Source organism: Callorhinchus milii, unplaced genomic scaffold (assembly GCF_018977255.1).
Source record: "Callorhinchus milii isolate IMCB2004 unplaced genomic scaffold, IMCB_Cmil_1.0 Scaffold5, whole genome shotgun sequence".
In the NCBI taxonomy this organism is placed as follows: domain Eukaryota; kingdom Metazoa; phylum Chordata; class Chondrichthyes; order Chimaeriformes; family Callorhinchidae; genus Callorhinchus; species Callorhinchus milii.
In genome coordinates this window covers 51,128,971-51,148,230 of record NW_024704746.1, presented here as the reverse complement: position 1 = coordinate 51,148,230, position 19,260 = coordinate 51,128,971, and the positions used below count along the sequence as shown (strand labels likewise).

At 43.3% G+C, this 19,260-nt stretch overlaps 1 protein-coding gene and 1 long non-coding RNA gene across 2 annotated transcripts; both read right to left on the bottom strand.

Annotated features, from left to right (window-relative positions):
• Positions 1 to 1,133: 1,133 nt before the first annotated feature.
• LOC103181900 (regenerating islet-derived protein 4-like) lies at positions 1,134 to 9,339 on the bottom strand. The gene is made up of 4 exons (XM_007898675.1): positions 9,325 to 9,339; positions 8,812 to 8,952; positions 5,726 to 5,834; positions 1,134 to 1,323 (listed from the first exon to the last, which is right to left on the bottom strand). The coding sequence occupies exons 1-4, from the start codon at positions 9,337 to 9,339 to the stop codon at positions 1,250 to 1,252; spliced, it is 339 nt and encodes a 112-aa protein (XP_007896866.1). The 3' UTR covers positions 1,134 to 1,249.
• An 879-nt stretch (positions 9,340 to 10,218) lies between these two features.
• LOC103181868 lies at positions 10,219 to 18,665 on the bottom strand. The gene is made up of 3 exons (XR_488258.2): positions 18,479 to 18,665; positions 13,638 to 13,724; positions 10,219 to 10,336 (listed from the first exon to the last, which is right to left on the bottom strand). It is a non-coding gene; the product is annotated as an uncharacterized LOC103181868 (long non-coding RNA).
• Between the last annotated feature and the right edge of the window lie 595 nt (positions 18,666 to 19,260).

The following is a 19,260-nucleotide window of genomic DNA, read 5'->3' as shown; positions in this document are numbered from 1 at the left end:
CCACATCGCCTGTTTACCTAGCAGTAAGTTAGAACCTGGTTCTTTGTTGATTAGCAGATCACTTTCCAGGGGTAATAACCTCTCAAAAAAAAATCTGGTCTTTCAATCCATGTTTGTGGGACATTACTGTCCACAAATAGGCTGCCGCATTTCACCCACAAAATTTAGTTAATCACTTTACAATATAATCTGTGAAGCGCTTCGAGATATTTCAATGATACAATAAGGTACTATATCAATTGCAAGGATTATTATTATTACACAAGAGCTAACTCCTGAGCCACCCTTGTACCTGTATGGAACACACCAGCCAAAGATGTCATCAGCAAAAGGGAATTAAATAGCTATTTGGCCAAGAATCAATTCAAGGTTTAGCGTAACAGTATTTTTTATTATGTATGAACTTTGGAACTGGCTACTTGGAGTGACAGTGTTTATTGCACGTGTAAGTTTCCCAGATGATCCAGTCTGGTAGAAAGTTTCTATTTGTTGGGGATAGTATCATAGTCTTTATTTTCAGAGAACCATCATTCATCAATACCAACTTGCTCTTAAAGTTTTCACCCACAAAATACACATTCATCTTTACAGTATATACTGTGAAACACGTGTACACCTCTCAATGATGTGATAAGGTGTTATATTAAATGCAAGGATTATTATTATGAAGAAGAACCAACTCCACAGACCTTGCAGCCAGAAATCAGTCACTTTGAGCAGCATTTAATAAGGAGATCAAGCAGCAGGAATTAGAGTGAGCAGAATTGAGACACTGAATTTATTCTCCTTTTCTCCAAAAGGCCAATTTTGGATGTAGGAGTGTGTTGTTTATTGCTGGTGAAATATCCAAAGGAACCTCATCATTAGTAGACAGGTCCCAGTTGTAGGAAATTTCTTGTCTACCTGGGCTAAGTGTTTCTGTACGTTTTCTACTCCTACACTAAACACAATTCTGACACACTTTACGTGTTAATGTGAGCCAGATATTGGGAGTTTTAACATTTAATTCTGGGGATATCGCCTTTTACACTTTCACAATTTCTTGATATCAGAGATACAGAATAAGATTGCAGAAAGATTAGTAAGTGAAAGATTGAGATCAGGTCGAAAATATCAAACACAAAACAAACAAATTTGCAAGCAAGCATTTTTATTCTTTGCTGGTGTATAACTCAATACAATCACCATACTCACAGTGACTGCAGCTATGAAGCAAATGAATACAGAGAATTCAATTCCTTCATCAAAATCATTCATCGATTTTGTAACCACAAATAAAGGGTAGATTTTCGTTGCAATTTGTGATACTCCAGAAATTGGAATCTGTAAAATAATTAGGATGCAAAAATCTGTTAATTGTAACCTTTATCCATCAGTGAATCAGGACGTTTTTTGTGCGATCATAAATTTAGGATAAAAAGGGAAGCTAGCTGCTAAGATGGAGGGCTACAACAATAACAACAACAACTTGGATTTATATAGCGCCCTCTCAGAGCACTTTACAATAATGGATCCCGGGACCGAGCCAGGGGGAGGGGGTGGAACGTGACCAAAGGTGTGGTCAAAAAGAAAGGTCTTCAGCAGAGACCTGAAAATGGGAAGGGAGGGAGCGAGACGAAGGGAGTGACTAAGGCAGTTCCAGAGCCTCGGGGCATAGTGGATGAAGGCACGGCTGCCGAGGGTGGAGCAGAGGACTCAGGGAACAAGGAGGAGGCCAAACCTGGAGGAACGAAGGCAACGGGTACTGTTTTGAGGAGAGAGGAGGTCAGAGAGGTAGGGGTGTGCAGAGGAGTGCAGGGACTTGAATACAAGGGTGAGGATCTTGAAATCGATCCTCTCTGGGATAGGCAGCCAGTGCAGTCTGGCAAGGACTGGGCTGATCGGGGAGTGGAGTTTCGTCCGGCAGCAGAGTTCTGAATGGGTTGGATTTTATGGATGGTAGTGGATGGGAGACCGACAAATAGGGCGTTAGAGTGACAAAGACATGCACCAGAGTTTCAGCGGCTTTTGGGGAGAGGTATTGGCGGAGACAGGCGATACGATGGAGATGGAAAAAGGCAGTGCTGGAAAGGGACCAGATGTGGGAGAGGAAGGATAATTGGGGGTTGAACCTGATGCGTAGGTTGCGTATGGGTTCGGAGAGTTTTAGTGGGAGGTCGGGTAGGTGGAGGAGGTGAGAACCATGAGATTTTAGATGTTGATGAGAACCGAAGAGTATGGCTTCCGTCTTGTCAACGTTCAGCTGAAGAAAGTTTGTGCTCATCCAGCCCCTGAGGTCTGACAGGCAGGCTGACAGAACATCAGGGGACTGGGGGCTCGCAAAGAGAGGTGGAAAAGTAGAGTTGGGTGTCATCTGCATACATGTGGAAATGTACCCCATGTCTGCGGATGACATCCCCAAGAGGGAGCATATGGATCAGAAAGAGGAGTGGGCCAAGGATGGATCCTTGGGGTACCCCACATGTGAGAGCGGGAGGAGAAGCCGTTTATGCAGAAGCCGTTTATGTACTGCTGGTGGTTTGTGAGGTAGAGCTCCACCTAGGCGAGTGCGGTCCCACTGAGGTGGTGACAGAGGAAGGTGGTGGAGGAGGATGGCGTGCTCGACTGTGTCGAACGCGGCAGAGAGGTCCAGGAGGACAAGGAGGCAGAGGGAGCCCTCGTCACTGATGGAGAGGATGTCGTTTGTGACTTTCACAAGCATAGTCTCTGTATTGTGAGCAGGGCGGAAACCGGACTGCAGGGGTTCGAAGAGAGGTGTGCGCGGAGTTGGTTGGCCACAACCAGTTCTAGAGCTTTTGAGAGGAAGGGTAGGTTAGAAATAGGGTGGTAATGGCTGGGGTTTGAGGGATCTAGGGAAGGTTTTTTCAGGAGGGGGGTGATGACAGCAGTTTTGAGGGAGGCAGGGACTAATCCGGAGGAGAGGGACAGGTTAATAATAATATTTATTGTTGATGATAGGTTGATGATGTCAGCCAGTAGTGGGCATAGGAGGGGGAGCTGTGTGACCAGTAAGTTGGTGGGGAGGGTGGTCGAGGCAGCAGGTGGTGAGTTTCATGGAGGTGGTGGTGGGTGAGAGGAAGGAGGGAGAGATGGGGAGGAAGGAGTGTAGAAAGGGGAAGGTGGTAGGAGCAGATGATGAGGAAGGTGAGGGGGGCAGAGAGGGCGTGGTGGTGGGTGACAAGGGGCAGGTGGACGAGGCTGCCTGGCGGATGTTAAGTATATTTGCAGAAAAGAAGTCCATGACCTCGTCGCACTTGGCTTTTGATGTGAAGATTGAGGAGGCCTGAGGGGGGGCATGGAGGAGGTAGTGGGTGGTGTAAAAAAGGATTTTGAGATTGTTTTTGGCTTCCAAGATGATGTTGGAGTAAAAGTCCGTTTTTGCGCATGTCAAAGAACGGCGGTAGCTGTGGAGATGCTCGGTGGCGGTGAACTGTCAGGCCAGTTTTCTGCCATCTGCACTCGAGCAGACAGGTTTGGGTTTTTTAGCGCTGGAGATGGTTGTTGTTCCAGGGGGATCGGGTGGGTTTGGAGATGGTCCTGGATTTTAGGGGGATGAGAGAGTTGAAAGTGGAGGAGAGGCGATCATAAAGCAGCTGGACGACTGCTTCAGGATGTCCGTGGGTGGAAGACCGGAGTGATAGGATGTTTGATGATGAGAGGGCCTTTGTGAGGATCTCAGGCCTTTTCTAAGGGTGATAGAGGATGGTTGAGGGCTTGGTGGAGGAGAGAGGGATGTGAGAGGAGAAGGAGATGAAAAAGTTGTCCGAGATGGCCTTGTCCACTATGCTGAGGTCGGAAATGTCAAACCCATGGGTGATGTTGAGGTCAAGTGCATGACCATGGTTGTGGGTAGGTGAGTTTATATGGAGGGTAAGGAGGAGAGGAGGGCAGTGAAATCAGCAGAAGTGGTGCAGGGGGAGTTTAGATGGAGGTTAAAATCGCCCATTATGAGTAGGCGCTCAGAGCAGAGGGACAGGGAAGAGAGGAGAGTGGAGATGTCTGTGTGGAAGGAGCCGGGGGGGGGGGGTTTAGGGGGATGGTAAACAAGGAGGATTTTCAAAGGGAGAGAGGGGTGGAAAAGGGTGAGATGCTCGAAAGAGGGGAAGCAGCCTAAGGAGTAGGGGGTGAGGCCAAGGGAGGCTTTGGAGATGAGGGCCACCCTGCCGCCATGTTGGTTTGGACGGGGGGTGTGGTAGAAGGTGTAGCCTGGAGGGGAGGCTTCCACTAGGGGTACAGGATCATTGGGGGAAGAGTCAGGTTTCGGTGAGCCTGACTCTCAAGGTGCTCAATGTCAAGGTGCTCGTCCAGGATGGTTAAGGCTTTATTTGAGAGGGAACGTACATTTTGAAGGGAAATGCAGGTGGGTTTGCTGGAGGTGGGAGGAGGGCGGAGAGAGTGATGTGTAGAGGATTTTGGGGTGTATAGGAGAGATGGTTGTGGAGAGTGGAGAATTGGGGAGGGTACATGTGAGGGAGGGGGAAGTTGGATTTGCCTTAAGGAGGCGGTTTGAGCAGAGGGAGTGAATAATTGGACACTAGGGGTTCTTGCTCTGGGACAGCCAGTGCCGGGAGCCATGATGAGCCCAGCGGAGGATGCACAGGCTGGAGCAGAGGGAAGTGGTGATGGGGTTGAGGAGAGAGAGAAGGCGGGGAGGGTGGTAAGAGAGAAGGACAGAGGGGGAGTAGCGGATTGGGGGGGGTGGGAGGAGAGACATAGAGGGGGGTTGGAGGAGAGACATAGAGGGGGGTGGGAGGAGAGACGTAGAGGGGGGTAGGAGGAGAGACATTTAGGAGGAGGTTTGGGTCGGTGTGGCAGCCAAAATGCGCACACAGAGACCAGGAGCGAGAGATCAATGGGACGGCATCAGCCCTCAGGCTTAGCCTCCCGGGTCATAACCGGGATGGCAGTGCCTGGGGCCAGGACATTGTTGTTACTGTTGTTATTGCTGGGTTTTTTCCTTGTTTATTTTTTTATTAACTGTGACGTCACGCCGACGTCACTTTCTCTGCTCCCGACTGAGTGGCTCCTCTCCTGGCTGTGCTTTTGTACACGGCTAGGCCTCGGCTCCGCCCCCCGCTCTCCTACCTCCGCTCCCGACTTACAGTTAAGCATTGACTCAAGGCATTTTCCCTTTATATCTCAAATTGAAAATAGTCGCACAATCAGCTCTCTGATTCAATGATAAATAAACTGGTGGAGAACATCCCGGTTATGCTAAGAGGATGTTGACTGTGCACATTTTGTGTGAAGATATGTTACTCATTACATCGGTCAGGAAAGTTCCTTGGTACCAAATGTTTTCATGCTCAAATTGTCACAAGCATGGGAGTTTGTGATCTTTTAGTGTTTTGCAGTCATGGTTTTATAGTCATGGCTGCAAAGGGCAGGTCACTCTTCCAGAAGAGAGATTTGTTCTATTTTGTTTCAGTTCAATCACTGTGTTTCATTTTGTATTTGAAGCAACATATCTTTCACTTCAAATGGGAGAGCTGGAAAGTACCTTTATATTATCTTTATTGTTCAATATTTTTATTTTCTAGCTGTAATCTGGTGCTCTCTCTGCCCATAGATACATGTTTCTCAATCCCAAGGGGGGTGCTGCATTGTGATATATTATCAAATCAACCCTTTATCAACTCCCAAATTTTATCCCACAGTCTCAGTGAATGTCTCAATCTATCCATGCAACTATTGTTAATTCACAGGAAAACAGTTTTCAACCTACTTTTGTCCATTTGCACACAGCGAACATTCACTTTTAAATTGTAACCTGGCATCGTGCGCCATTTTGAAAATCCAAATATCGATCCATCAGTCCAGGAAAAGACTTGATTCTGTGTGCAGAATAAAGTACTTTAACAGTGAACTTTTGTATTAAACAACAATTTACAAGAAGAGTTTGGATGAAGAAGGCCCTTTGGCGCAGTTGATCTCATCCTCCCGGAATACCCACCAGAGCATCCTCCCATCACGGCATTAAGCTGCTATGCAAATGAGTCCAGCATTTTGGCCTCAACCATTCTTCCTGGAAACCATATCCAGTCATAAATTACCTTCCGGATAAAGAAATACTTCCTGGTGTCTGTCCTGAAATTGCCCTTTGCAACTCTGAACCTATGGCTTGTTCTGGGGCTTGGCAAATCTGAAAGTGTTGTTGTGATAAGAAACTGTTGTTGACTTTCTCAATTGGATTAAAATTCTGTATACCTCTATAAGGTTCTCTCTGAGTTAATAATAATATACATGCTTTTTATCTTACATCTTCAAGATGTCTCAAAGCACTTCATACAGTACACTGTAAAGTGAAATGACTACACATTTTGTGGGCAAAACGCAGCAGCCGATTGCGCACAGCAGTGCCCCACAAACAGTCGTGGATTGAGTGACTAAATTATTTTTATTTATATTGAAGGAATCATAGCCCTCCAGAAAAATGATCTGCCAATCGGCTAATGACCAGGTTCCAACTTACTGCTAGGTAAACAGAAGTGTGTAGAGTAAGAAAACTTGCCTAATGTTTCGCACTGCCAGGAATCAAATCCAGGTTTGATTGTCGCAAACAAGAGTTGCTGGTAATTGGGATCAGGAGGGGTGGAGGGCAGGGAGGGTGGACGAAGGCATGGTTGAAGAGTAGGGCCTTCAAATGGGTCTTGAAGTAGGCAAGGGAGGGGGCAAAGCAGAGACACCGAGGGTTGGAGTTCCAGAGGGTGGGGGCAGAGAGGCTGAATGCCCGCCCGCCAATGGTAGGGCATGCAAGGAGTGGGACATGAAGTGGGCCGGAGCCCACTGAGTGGATGGAGCGGACAGGTTGGTAGGCGGTTAGGTGAGGACCAGAATCTTGAAATGCATCCTCTGTGTGATGGGAAGCCAGTGCAGTCGGGCAAATATAGAGGTAATAGTGTAATGGAATCTGGTGCGGGAGAGGACACTGGCTGCAGAGTTCTGGGTGATCTGCAGCCTATGGAGGGAGGAGTAGGGGAGGCTGACCAGCAAGGAGTTTGCATCGTCAAGCCTCGATGTAATGGAAGTGTGTTTGAGGGCTTCAGCGGTCTGCAGAGTGAGACAGAGGTGGAGCTGGGTGATGTTGTGGAGGTGGGGGAAGGCAGAGCACAAATGTGGAGTAGAAAGGATAGTTGAGGGTCAAATAAGATGCCAAAGTTTCAGACTGGTTTAGTAAGGTGGAGGGTGCAATCATGGATGGTGATGCTGTCAGCGCCTGAGGTGTGGAGGCACTGACAAGAGCCAATTAGGAGAGCTTCAGTCTTGTTGATGTTCAACTGAAGAAAATTAGCTCTCATCCAGGACTTGATGTCTGACAGACATTCTGTCAGGACAGCAGTGGTCCTGGAGTCAAGGGTGGAAGCAGAGACGTAGAGTTGGGTGTCATCCGCATACATGTGGAAGTTAACCCCATATCTGTGGATGATGTCACCAAGAGGGAGCATGTAGATATTGAAGGGGAGGGGACCAAGGACATAACCCGGCCATCATCACTCCTCCGTGATAGATAAAGGATTGAAGGGATATGGGGAAAGGCAGGCCTGTGAAATTGAATGAATATCTCGCTCTGACAGCTGGTGGATGCAGACTCAGTGGACCAAATGTCCTTTTTTTGTACTGTATATGTACTGTATATTTTTGGCCAGTGTCTGACAGAGAAAAGTGAATTTGCCACTTAATGTCTTTCCCTGACAACTCTTGAACAAAGCCATCAAATTCAGGTCTGTCAAGTCCACAACTGAAACAGTGATGTGATCAGAATGATCAGAAACCTTAATATTGTGCGTTTATTTCTGTTAAAACACAGAATAAGGTGTAAATATAATGGAGGTAAATGTGATGTTTTGTAATATCTTTGGTGTGAGAACTTTAATTATAATCCTTGCATTTGATATCACACCATCAAGATATCTCAAATACTTCACAAAGATTCACACTCCAACATCCCCCCATCTCCGCTCTGCTGGCCCTGGCCACCTGCTTGTCACTCGTCCCCTCCTTCCACCAGTGGCCACTGAGCTTTCAGCCACTACAACAATAACTTGTAGTGTATAGTATATAGTGCCTCTCATCTCAGACCTTGGATATTCTGGGCCCAAAACTCTGGAACTCTCTTCCTCAATCCTTCCACCTTGGCCCCTCCTTCCTCTTTTTTAGATCACATCTGAAAACCTTCCTCTTCAACTGTGATTATGATCACCTCCTCCCCCACTCCCCTCCACTCCACATCAGGCTCCACCACTGTTAAGTGCTCCAAGACACCACCCCACGTGAAGGACGCTGTATCAATGCAAGTTGTTGTTGTTGTTGTTGTGACTGTGTATTTGTAGGCAAATTTTGCAGCCAATTTGCGGACTGCGATTAGCCTTGAAGTGAATGATAACTTTTTATCTGGAGGAGTATTTGCCAGGACACAGGGAGAAACTTCCTTCTCTTTTTGAGTAGTGCCATGCTTTCATGTTTACCTGAACAAGCAGAAACTCAGTTTAACATCTTATCCGAAGAGCAGCACTCTTGACAGTGCAGTATCTCCTGGCATTGCACTGGACTGTTAGTGAGTTGGAAGGCCCTAGGTGGAAACCCATAACCTTCTAATTCAGAGGCAAGAGTACTACCAAATAAGCCAATTTGACACTTGGCATTCATGCTGAGTGTTAACTTTTACTGCAATAATCATCGCAAGGACAGAACATGTGACATCTTTGTGTCTCATTGTAAACAACTGTTTGGGGCTGAATTGACTTCATCACTTGTTTTTGGGGGGATTGGCAACATACTGTTTTATAGATTCAGGAATTCAGTCAGACTTACCTGCAGAAATTGATGCAATCCAATCCACGTGGAACGGTTTCTTTTAGAATGTTTCTTCACAAATTTTTGAATGATATCATTTTGATGACCAAAGTGGATGGAGGCAAGGTGATGATTTAGTCCTGATTTTTCACAGATAGCCTTTAAATAAAAGGAAATATTTTCAAAGATTTACTCTTTTTTTCCCACCCATTAGATACCTGTTGGTATCTGCAACATAATTAATGCCCCTCCATTCTGCAGTCTTCAGGTAATTCACACAAAGGCAAAGTGCTTGCCGATCGGAGGGAGTTGACATGTTAGGTGGATTTCACAGGTTACAGAAGTAGGGAGGAGCAAGATGCTTTAAAAGGGCTTCAAAAGTGAGGACAAGAATTTTAAACTCGATCCTTTAAGAGATGGGAAGCCAGTGAAGCTGGGTGAGGATGGGGGTGATCGGCTCATGCAGCTTAGTGCAGGATATAAATGTAAATGTATACAGTATTATACTGTGTAAAGTATTATACTTCTAACCAGTGTGGTGAGCATGACTGGCGAGCAAGCAGAAGAATGTGTTGTAAAAACTAATCAAATCTCCTGCTGAACCTTTCAGTTGCCAATCACTGTGACAGTAGGTGTATGTAATAATATCACAATAATCATCCTTGCATTTGATATAGCACCTCTGAAACTTTGAGGATGTCCCATAGTGCTTCACAGTATTTACAGAGAAAAGATGTTTATCATCTTTGCTTGTACAAATACTTCTTGTTTTTGCCCAAAAATTGCCCTTCACATCCCTGAACTTACACCATCCTACCTTGGTGTATCTGGGTTTGCTTTCTTAATTCGATTTACCATCAATATAATTCCTTCTGAGATACAGGTATTTTAGGCAGAACAACCCTAGCTGATTTTATCATTTTATGTCAGTCGTGTCATCCTGGTGTATTGGTAGCACTCCTCTGAGTCAGGTTTGTGGGTTCAAGCTCCACATTGGAACTTGGAATCACATTATCTAAGATGACACTCCAGTGACATGCTGGGGGTGAGTTTCATTGTCGTAAGTGTCGTCCTAAAATGTTAATCCAAGGTCCTGCCTACTTTTTAGGTGGATATTAAAGATCCCATGGCACTATTCGAAAAGAGAGGGAGTTTCTTCTGGTGTCCTGGCCAACAATCCCCTAAATAAAATTGGTCACTCGTCCATAGTTGTTTGTGGGATATTGCTATGCACAATTGGCTGCTGTGTTGCGCCCACAAAAAATCTGTAAAGCACTTTGAGACTTCTCAAAGACATAAAAGGAAAAATATCAAATGCAAGGATTATTATTATTAATGCTAATAATTTTATGCCCTCTGTTTAGCGATGAATTATATTAATAACAAAAAAGTCAGTGTATCACATGTCTTGCCTCAGCTTCCTCCCAGGATGTTGCTTTTGTGAAGAATTTATAACAAGTCTTTAACATTGGAAATAAAGTCCATCCTGAGTCACAGTGAACTTGATGGGAATGTTGAATCCATGGTTCCTGTTCATTGAAAGCTGCAATTCAAATAAGAATGAGACAAAGAGGCTGAAATAATCACAAACCTAAGTCACAAATATCTTATCATTTCCTCATATACAGTATCAACAGATTGCATTTATGTTGCACCATTCAGGTCAGGAAGATGTCTCAAGGCGCTGACAAGATGTTAATCTTTGTATTTGAGAGAAATTTCAGCCAATACCAAAGTTTCTGCATTCTGTCTATAGGTGTACATAATAATATCATGAATAATAATCCTTGCATTTGATATAACGCCACTGAAAATTTGAGGATGCCCACAGCGCTTCATAAAATTTACAGGAAAGTGTATTGTTGTGGTGTAACTATGAAAAGAAATGTTCCTGGAAATAACATTTTTAGGAAGGAAAGAAAGGTAAAACTGAGGAGGTTGACAGTATTACAGTACTGGTTATCTGCACTATAACATCCTGCATGTCCACTTGGCTGCATTGAACTGCGAGATTACCAGTAAACGTAATCTAGTTGTACAGATGCGTGAAGTTGCACCCATGCATGTAAAGTTGCCAGAGGCACTATTTATTTCGGCATTGCAAAATATCCATCTCTTTCTCAACCCTAAGCCTGCATCCTCCTCCATCCCCATTCTCTTGCTCACACCTTCCACATCTCCAACTCAGGCCCAGAGCTTGTTCTTTGACCCTTCCATTCTATCAATCATTCTCAAACATTCACCTACTATGTCCTTGATATTTTTGAAATTGCTTCCAAAATCTCCTTGCCTTATATCCTCGCTCCGCATTTTCAAACGCCTCCTAAAATCCTACCTCTTTGTTCGTTCTTTTGATCAACATATCTATCCTCCTATTTCTTCCAACATTGTCTTCGTGAAATGCTCTGCAAAGACTTATCCTAGTTGAAAATTATGGAATACCCATCTTTATAAAATGGTTTTCAATGTCAATCAACAGAATAATTTGTAAATTATTACAAAACTAAGCAATAACAATGTTACACCTCTCTGCCCATAAGCCAGAGAACACACAAGAAATTCAAAAGAAATGGCTAATTTTACATAACCCAGATCACAAGGTGGGTCTGGATGAAAAAGGCCCTTTAGCGCATTCAATCTCATCCCTCTAGAACACCCACCCTATTATTCCTTCCATCACAACATCAAGCTGCTTTTCAAATGAGTCCAGTGGCCTGGCTCCACCACCCTTGCTAGCAACATGTTCGAATCATTTGAACATGTTGCCGAGACATGTTGAAGAGACTGAGGTTGACATGATCAATTTGGTGTGCTGGACAGATAGAGGTATATATATATAAGGATTGGATTACCTGCCGGTTCTGAATTACACATTGCAGTTATAAGCATAATACAAATACAATACAAAATTACATTTGTATAGTGCCTTTCACATCGGAGGACGTCCCACAGCCCTAAACTGTCAGGGTTTAGGACCTGTGCGAATGGGGAGGCTTGAAGGAGGTAAGAGAGGGAGTGAATCAAAGAGAATGGGGGATGAATTTCCAAAGGGTGAAGGCCTGACCGCCGATGGTGGGGCAGGCTGGACGGGGGACATGGAGCAGGCCGGAGCCTGCTGAGAGGAGGGAGTGGACAGGTTGATAAGGGGTTAGCAGGTCGGAGAGGTAGGAGGGGGCAAGGCTACGGAGGGCCTTGAAGACAAAAATTTTGAACTTAATCCTCTGAGGAATGGGGAGCCACTGGAGCCAGGTGAGGGTCGGTGTGATGGAGTCAGGGAGCCTGATGCGGGAAAGTGCACAAGCTGCAGAGTTCTCGATGATCTGCAGCTTAGGGGGGAAAAGGTAGGCCGACAAGCAGGGGTTTGGCAAAGTTGAGCCTAAATGTATGGAAGGCATGTATGAGGGATTTGGCAGCCTGAGGGGCGGCAGTGGCGGAGTCGGGCAATGTTGCGGAGGTGGGGGAAGGCAGAGTAGGTCATGGCATGGATGTGGGGAAGAAAGGACTGTTGAGGGTTGAACAAGACGCCTAGTTTCCTGACTGCCTTGGAGTGTGCATCCGTGGCTAATCTTTAACTACTATATATAACTTGCTAATGCAAGTTAATTAAATAAATATTGCTTGATTATAAAATCTCAAGTCTCTGCCTGATTTTACCATCCTGATCAAAACAAACTTGTGAGCATACACCTTTGGCCAGAGTGGATATTGCTTACAGGCTAAAGACTATCTTGGTTTGCTGGCCAGAGTGCTTGGGTAGCATGGGTGAGCAGAGCTGCAGGGTGGGACCTGCGCATAGCTTCCCTGGGAGTTGAACATTACAGCACTGAGACGCATCTGAGCCGATCGGTGGGCCAGATTACAGCAGCAGGCAAGCAGCTGCTATTTTTATCTTTTTACTTCTACGAAGCTATGATTTTCTAACGAGTCTCTTTTCATTTGGCTTCACCTCAGGAAGTCTCCTCAGAGATGGATTCTCTGATATTTACTGGCCAGAATGCACTGCAAGATTCACTGAGACATTTAAATAAAACATCTGCTACACAAACAAAAGCATTAAATGGCACAATCCATGTCTATCAAGATGCATTTACGTGACGTACTTGGGTGGTGTGCTTGTCCTTTAACTCGAGGTGAAAGCTCGATGGTGACGATCGATCTCACCCTCGCTAAACTTATGTCCAACCTCTTTGTCTGTGCCCACCTCCCCCTTCCCTCTCTCCCTCGCTTGGCGTGACCACCACATCCTTGTAAAGCACACCAAGACATTAACCTCCATCAAGAGCATTATATAAATGCTATTAAGTTGTTGTTATTGTTGTCGTAAATTTACTGATCTTGAGAAGTGAATCTGACTCCTTTACTAAAACCATCAAGACCAGTAATTTTGCCAAGAATCAGAGGATTATTCCGAATGTATTCAAAAAAGATATTTCATGAGAACTCACGCGTCAATCCAATTCCTGCTCAGCAGCTACCAAACTGTTTGTGTGTGTGCCTGCACATGCATACAAGGTGTGGGGTAGGTGGACGCACAACACAGGGGAGAATGTGAGAACACACATTAAGCAAACAAAATTACACTGCACAATACAATGATTTATATTTTAATCTGCCAGAAGATCTGAAAATCTTAACTGTATGGTCCACGAATGGTATCTTACAAGTTCAATTGAGAATTTTCTCCCCTTTCGCTGCACTGTATACCCCAGTATGTGAAGGGTAGGAATTTTCAAAGCATGACATTTTCCTCTCTCTCGGTCCTTCAACATTCCACCTGATCCATATTTCTGCCAGGATTAGAGAGCAGAGCAATGTCTTGTTGCTGTCTGTACAGTAAAAAGTACCTGAAACACCACAGGAGAGCAAAGCACCGAACAGCAAAACCCAGCATCCCAGCATCATGTCTGCAGAGTGAAGATCCTTTCCTGGATCTGAAATGAAAACAGTAACATTAAAGTCATACTAAATTCAGACATTTAAAAGGAATTCTCACTCCAATTCCTACCTCTGTCTTTCCTATTGAAATGAGGTTTCAGGGTTGAAACCGGAACACGTGTGTGTACATGTACAGATCTGCAGCTCTTTGTAAGGACAGAAATCGGGCACCATTGGTGCAGTCAATAATGATATCATCACTGCTGGTCAATCAGTCATGAACAGCCCAAGTGGAGCAATCACTGCAACTCGATGAGGCTAGAAGAGAATCCACCAGATAACGTAAACTGCAGTGCTCACGTAAACTCTCACATTGATTCCCAAACTTATTGATCGCACTCAAAATTAACACAATGGGGAAGTTTGATTCTAATCAGTATGATCAAAGAAAAAGTCTGGGATCTGGACACCCCAAATCACCAAGTCTTTTCAATTGAATTAAACTCATGTGATCATTTCCCATTTGCTCATAACCTTAACATGGGAACATGTTAACTATTCTCTAGCTTTTAAACACAATGCAAGAACTGAGTGTTTCATTCAGTACAGAATATTTGAAAAGCACATCTAGAAATAAAAGGGAAAACCATTAACCTTGACCTGACTGTTATTGTCACTCATGGGTTGACCAAACAACTTGTCCAGAAAGTCTGAAACAAGAAAATTCTGTTCAGCCCGGTTACACTGAATTCCAGCCCAATTCATTATCACGAGTTTTTTGGGTCTGTGTGTGCTAAATGTGTGTAGTAACTGTGTGCGATAACTGTGTATGGTAACTGTGCGGAAAATGCTATTACCACCAGCTCTGCAAGAAAGAAAATGTCATCCTCTATTTCAAAAGGCATCGTACCAGATCCCAATTTTGACCCTAAGCAAGTGGGCTGCAATTTCCTGACAAGGAAAACTTCCACTAAGTACATTATAATAATCCTTACATCATTTCATATAACTGCTTTCCCAACAGGTGGACATCGAAAAGCACTTTACGTGATGTACTGTAGAGTGTAATGATTGTATATTTTATTGTCAGACGCCAGCCAATTTGTGCACAGCAATGTCCTACAAAACTGCCATGACATGAACGACTCGATTTTATTTGGTGGATTGTCAGTCAGGACATTAAGAGAAACTGTTTGTCTTTCTGAATAATGCCATGTGATATTATCCTTTACCTGACCAAGCAGACACGTCATCTGTTTAACGTCTCATCCAACGAATGGCACCTCTGACAATGTACTTTATTGGAGTTCAAATCCCAACTTTCTGTTTCAGTGGCAAGAGAGCTACTAACTGAACCAGATTGACACCTAGAATGGGAACAGTTAGTTCCCATAGAGAATAAGATAGAGATAGAGAAGAAAGATACGTCTCCTTTGTGAGAGAGCCATAATAAAGGGTACTTGGGATTAAAGTAAATGGCCAGAAGGAAGATATAGTTCTGCAATGAGTCTACCACTGTTTTCGAGATCAGTATATTTCAAGGCCAACAAGGAACAGGGTGAACTGATTTGTTCTTGGTTATGAAGTGGGGCACCTTATATTCTAAGAACCATGAAGCATTGAGCAAAGAGGGACCACAAAATAATTAGATATGGTATAAACATTGAAAAGGAGAGTCATTGAAAAGGTTATTGACTAGAATAAAGCAAACTTCCATGAGATAAAAAAAATTAAGCCCAGATAAACAAAGCAGAAAAATTAGGCAGCTTAGACAGTGTTTGAACTGTGGGAAACTTTCCAACATGAGATTAGGATAGATCACAAGATTAGTTTGGATGAAGAAGACCCTTTGGCCTATTTGAGCTCATCTTTCCAATGCAAATTGTATACACCTCTATATGATCCCCTCTGAGATGTCTCTCTCAGGACTGAAGATCCATGGCTTATCTAATCATTGTTCATAGGCTGTTCCTCTAATATTTTGATTCAACATCTGTACATTTTTCTGCAGTGATTCGAGGGCTTGGGCCAACCCCTTTAGGTTGTGGTGACCACATCTCTATGCCGTAATCTAGGTGAGGCCTGACTCTATGAATATGATTTCTGAGAATGTACAATCAAATGACTTAGCAATGATCCTCTGCTTTCTTCACTTCAGCCAATTCTGAATCCATGTACATGTCTTCTCTTAATACGCAATGACTTCAATTTGTCAATGAGTCTTTCATGTAGAACACTGCAAAACACCTTTTGGAAGTCTAGATATACATCATATGTCTGCCAACTGTGAATTTGGTTCATAACCTCCTCAAAAAAAGGTAATCAAGTTGGTCAGATTAGACCTAGCTTTTTCTGAATTCAAGTTGCCTGTCATTTATTAGATTATTTTTCTAGAAGTAATCTTCCATTTTCTTTCTGATGATTGACTCCATTATTTTTCCTTTTGTTGAGGTCAGGTGAATGGATCTACAATTCTGTTACCTTTCTTGAATATGGAAGTTACATTTCATAGAATGATAGAATCATAAAGCACAGAAAGAGGCCATTCGGCCCATCGTGTCTGCGCCAGCTCTGAAAAGAGCAATCCAACTCAATCCCACTGACCTGCTTTCTCTCCATAGCCCTGCAATCTTGTCCTCCCTAAATACATATATACTTCTCTCTTAAAAGTTGTTATTGAATCGGCTTCCACTACCCTTTCAGGTAATGCGTTCCAGATCCGAACAACTCGCTGGGTGAAAAAAAAATTTCTAACCTCCCTTCTGTATCTTTTAACAACTAACTTAAATTGGTGTCCTCGGGTTACTGACCCACTTGCCAGTGGAAACAGTTTTTCCCGGTTGAACCTATCAAATCCTCTCATGATCTTAATTAAATCTCTATTAAATCCCCTCTTAATCTTCTCTGCTCAAGGGAGAATAATCCTAGTTCTCGCTAACCTCTCCTCATAACTAAGGTCCTTAATTTCTGGTATCATCCTTTTACTCTCTCCAATGCCCTAACATCTTTCCTAAACTGTGGTGCCCAGAACTGAACGCAATACTCCAACTGAGGCCTAACCAACATTTTATAAATATTCAACATAACCTCCTGACTTTTGAATTCTATGCCCCTATTTATAAAACCTAGTATCCCGTATGCTTTTTTAACAGCTTTATCTACCTGTCCAACCACCTTCAGAGATTTGGTTATGTGGACCCCCAGATCTCTCTGTTCATTTGCTCCCTTTAAGATTGTACCATCAGCTTATCATGCCTCGCCTCATTCTTCCTTCCAAAATGGAACAATTCACATTTCTCCACATTAAACCTCATCTGCCACATTTCTGCCCATTTTACCAATCTGTCTAAGTCCTCTTGGAGTCTGGTTCTATCCTCCTCACCATTAACTACTTTTCCTAGCTTAGTATCGTCTGCAAATTTGGAAATTGTGCTCCCTTTATCCAGGTCCAGATCATTAATATAGATCAGAAAGAGCAGTGGTCCCAATACCAATCCTGAGGGACAGCACTACACACCTCACTCCAGTCAGAAAAACAACCATTTATTACCACTCTCTGCTTTCTGTCTCCCAGCCAGTTCTGAATCCATGTTGCCACAGTCCCTTTAATACCGTGGGCTTCTATTTTGTTTATAAGTCTCTTATGTGGCACTTTGACAAATGCCTTTTGAAAATCTAGATAAATTACATCTACTGCACTACCTTCATCCACCTTCTCAGTCACTTCATCAAACATTCTATTAGGTTTGTCAGACACGATCTGCCTTTAACAAATCTATGTTGACTGTCCTTTATTAAACCATATTTTTCTAAGTGAGAATTTATATCGTCCCATATTATAGTCTCCAGAAGTTTCCCTACTACTGATATTTGGCTGATTGGCCTGATTGGCCAGAGCGTCCGCTATTTCCACCCTTCCTTCCCTCAGTAACCTAGGATGCATCCCGTCCGGACCGTCCGGACCAGCTGACTTATCTACGTTGTGCACCGACAGCCTTTTCAGTACCTCCTCTCTGTTGATTTTTATCATATCCAATTTCTGTTCATACGCTTGCGATATTGTGGCATTGCTTGCATCGTCTTCTTTTGCAAAGTACTTATTTAGTACATCAGCCATGCCCTTTGCCTCAACAAGAAGATTTCCACAAGGGTCCCTAATTGGACCGACCCCACCTTTGACTAACCTTTTACTCTTGCTTGCTTGCTTGCTTGTATTGGAATCTCAGTAGCTCAACCTGATTCATAGGATTTTATTATGAAGTGAGTGACTGTAACTTCAAGCAAACATCAGACAATTTGCACACAGCAATGTTCAACAAATATCCATTAAGAATGACCAATTTGTATCTAGATCATCGTTAGGCATGATACCTTGATTAGATCAAGGTAAGTAAGGAAAAATAATTCTAAGCGTATAAATATAATATAAACACAAAACACAGAGGTGTTATTAGTTTTTGTTGGCTGGATGGAACCTAGGTCAAGTGAAGTTGGATCACTTGTATCCAATTCACTTGGACCCAAAGAATGTGACTTCAACTGCCATTTGTTTATTTGCTGTTTTAGATTAGAAATTAATTGTCATTACACTCTTTTGCAGCATCGAGTTCCTTTTTTAAAGACAAGATGTGATGTTCAATTGAAGCAATCTTGTCAAGTGGAGTGGAGAGTGTTGGGGAATGTGGAATCATATTTGCAAATCTAATGGATTCTGTGCAATTTGCCATGTTTCTGACATACTGAGTAAATACTGCAATGAAATGAAACATCTCCTGTGTTTAAATTTAACAGGATAACAATTTGATCAGACCTGGTCTTACGAAAAACTTTGCCTCATTTTTCCTTCCTCATTGATCCCTCTGTCAGAGCCGCCACATGATCATCATGACTTTCAGTTCTGGCTTCAGACAGCAAACTATCTCCCATCCATGTCTGGGTCAATAGACCATTGACTAGCTCCAGCCGGTGGGAGATTCTCTATGCTGAAACTAATTAGGAGCTGTAGAGGATTGGTTGCTGTTGTATCCTTCGAGGAACACGAGCTAAATGTTGCACCTGGGAAGGAAGCAAGTTTTCTGATGTATGAAAATGTACAGGCTAAGAAGTTTGTGACTTCTATTTTGGAGTGGATGTGTCTTAACTGTGAACAAATCATTGAGAGTTGGTGTTTTTTGACCATTGACTGAGGCAATTGTAATAGATTTTAGTTGGAATCTAGTGCTTTACTTTTCTCTTCTTCTCTGTTAGTTTCTGACATGGGTTTTCAGAATTTTTTTTAGCTGGAAACTGCCGAGATGAGAACCGAAATCTTAAGGCCCTACATTTTTTTCAAGTGTATATTTTTTGTTTGGAAAAGTCTAGTTGTGCGAGTTGAGGGTCGTGTTCAAACCTTCCCCAAACTGACTCATTTTTCTTTGTTTAATTTTAAATGAATCTAGCTATTACACCTTGTGGAGAGAAATGTACTCAGCAGATGATGGGATAGATATGTGTGCCTTGTTCACCAGTTGTGTGACCCATGAGGGAATGTTTTCAATGGTCAACCGATTGGTGACGTTTTGTTTTTTGGGGGTTGTCATTTCTGCACGATCC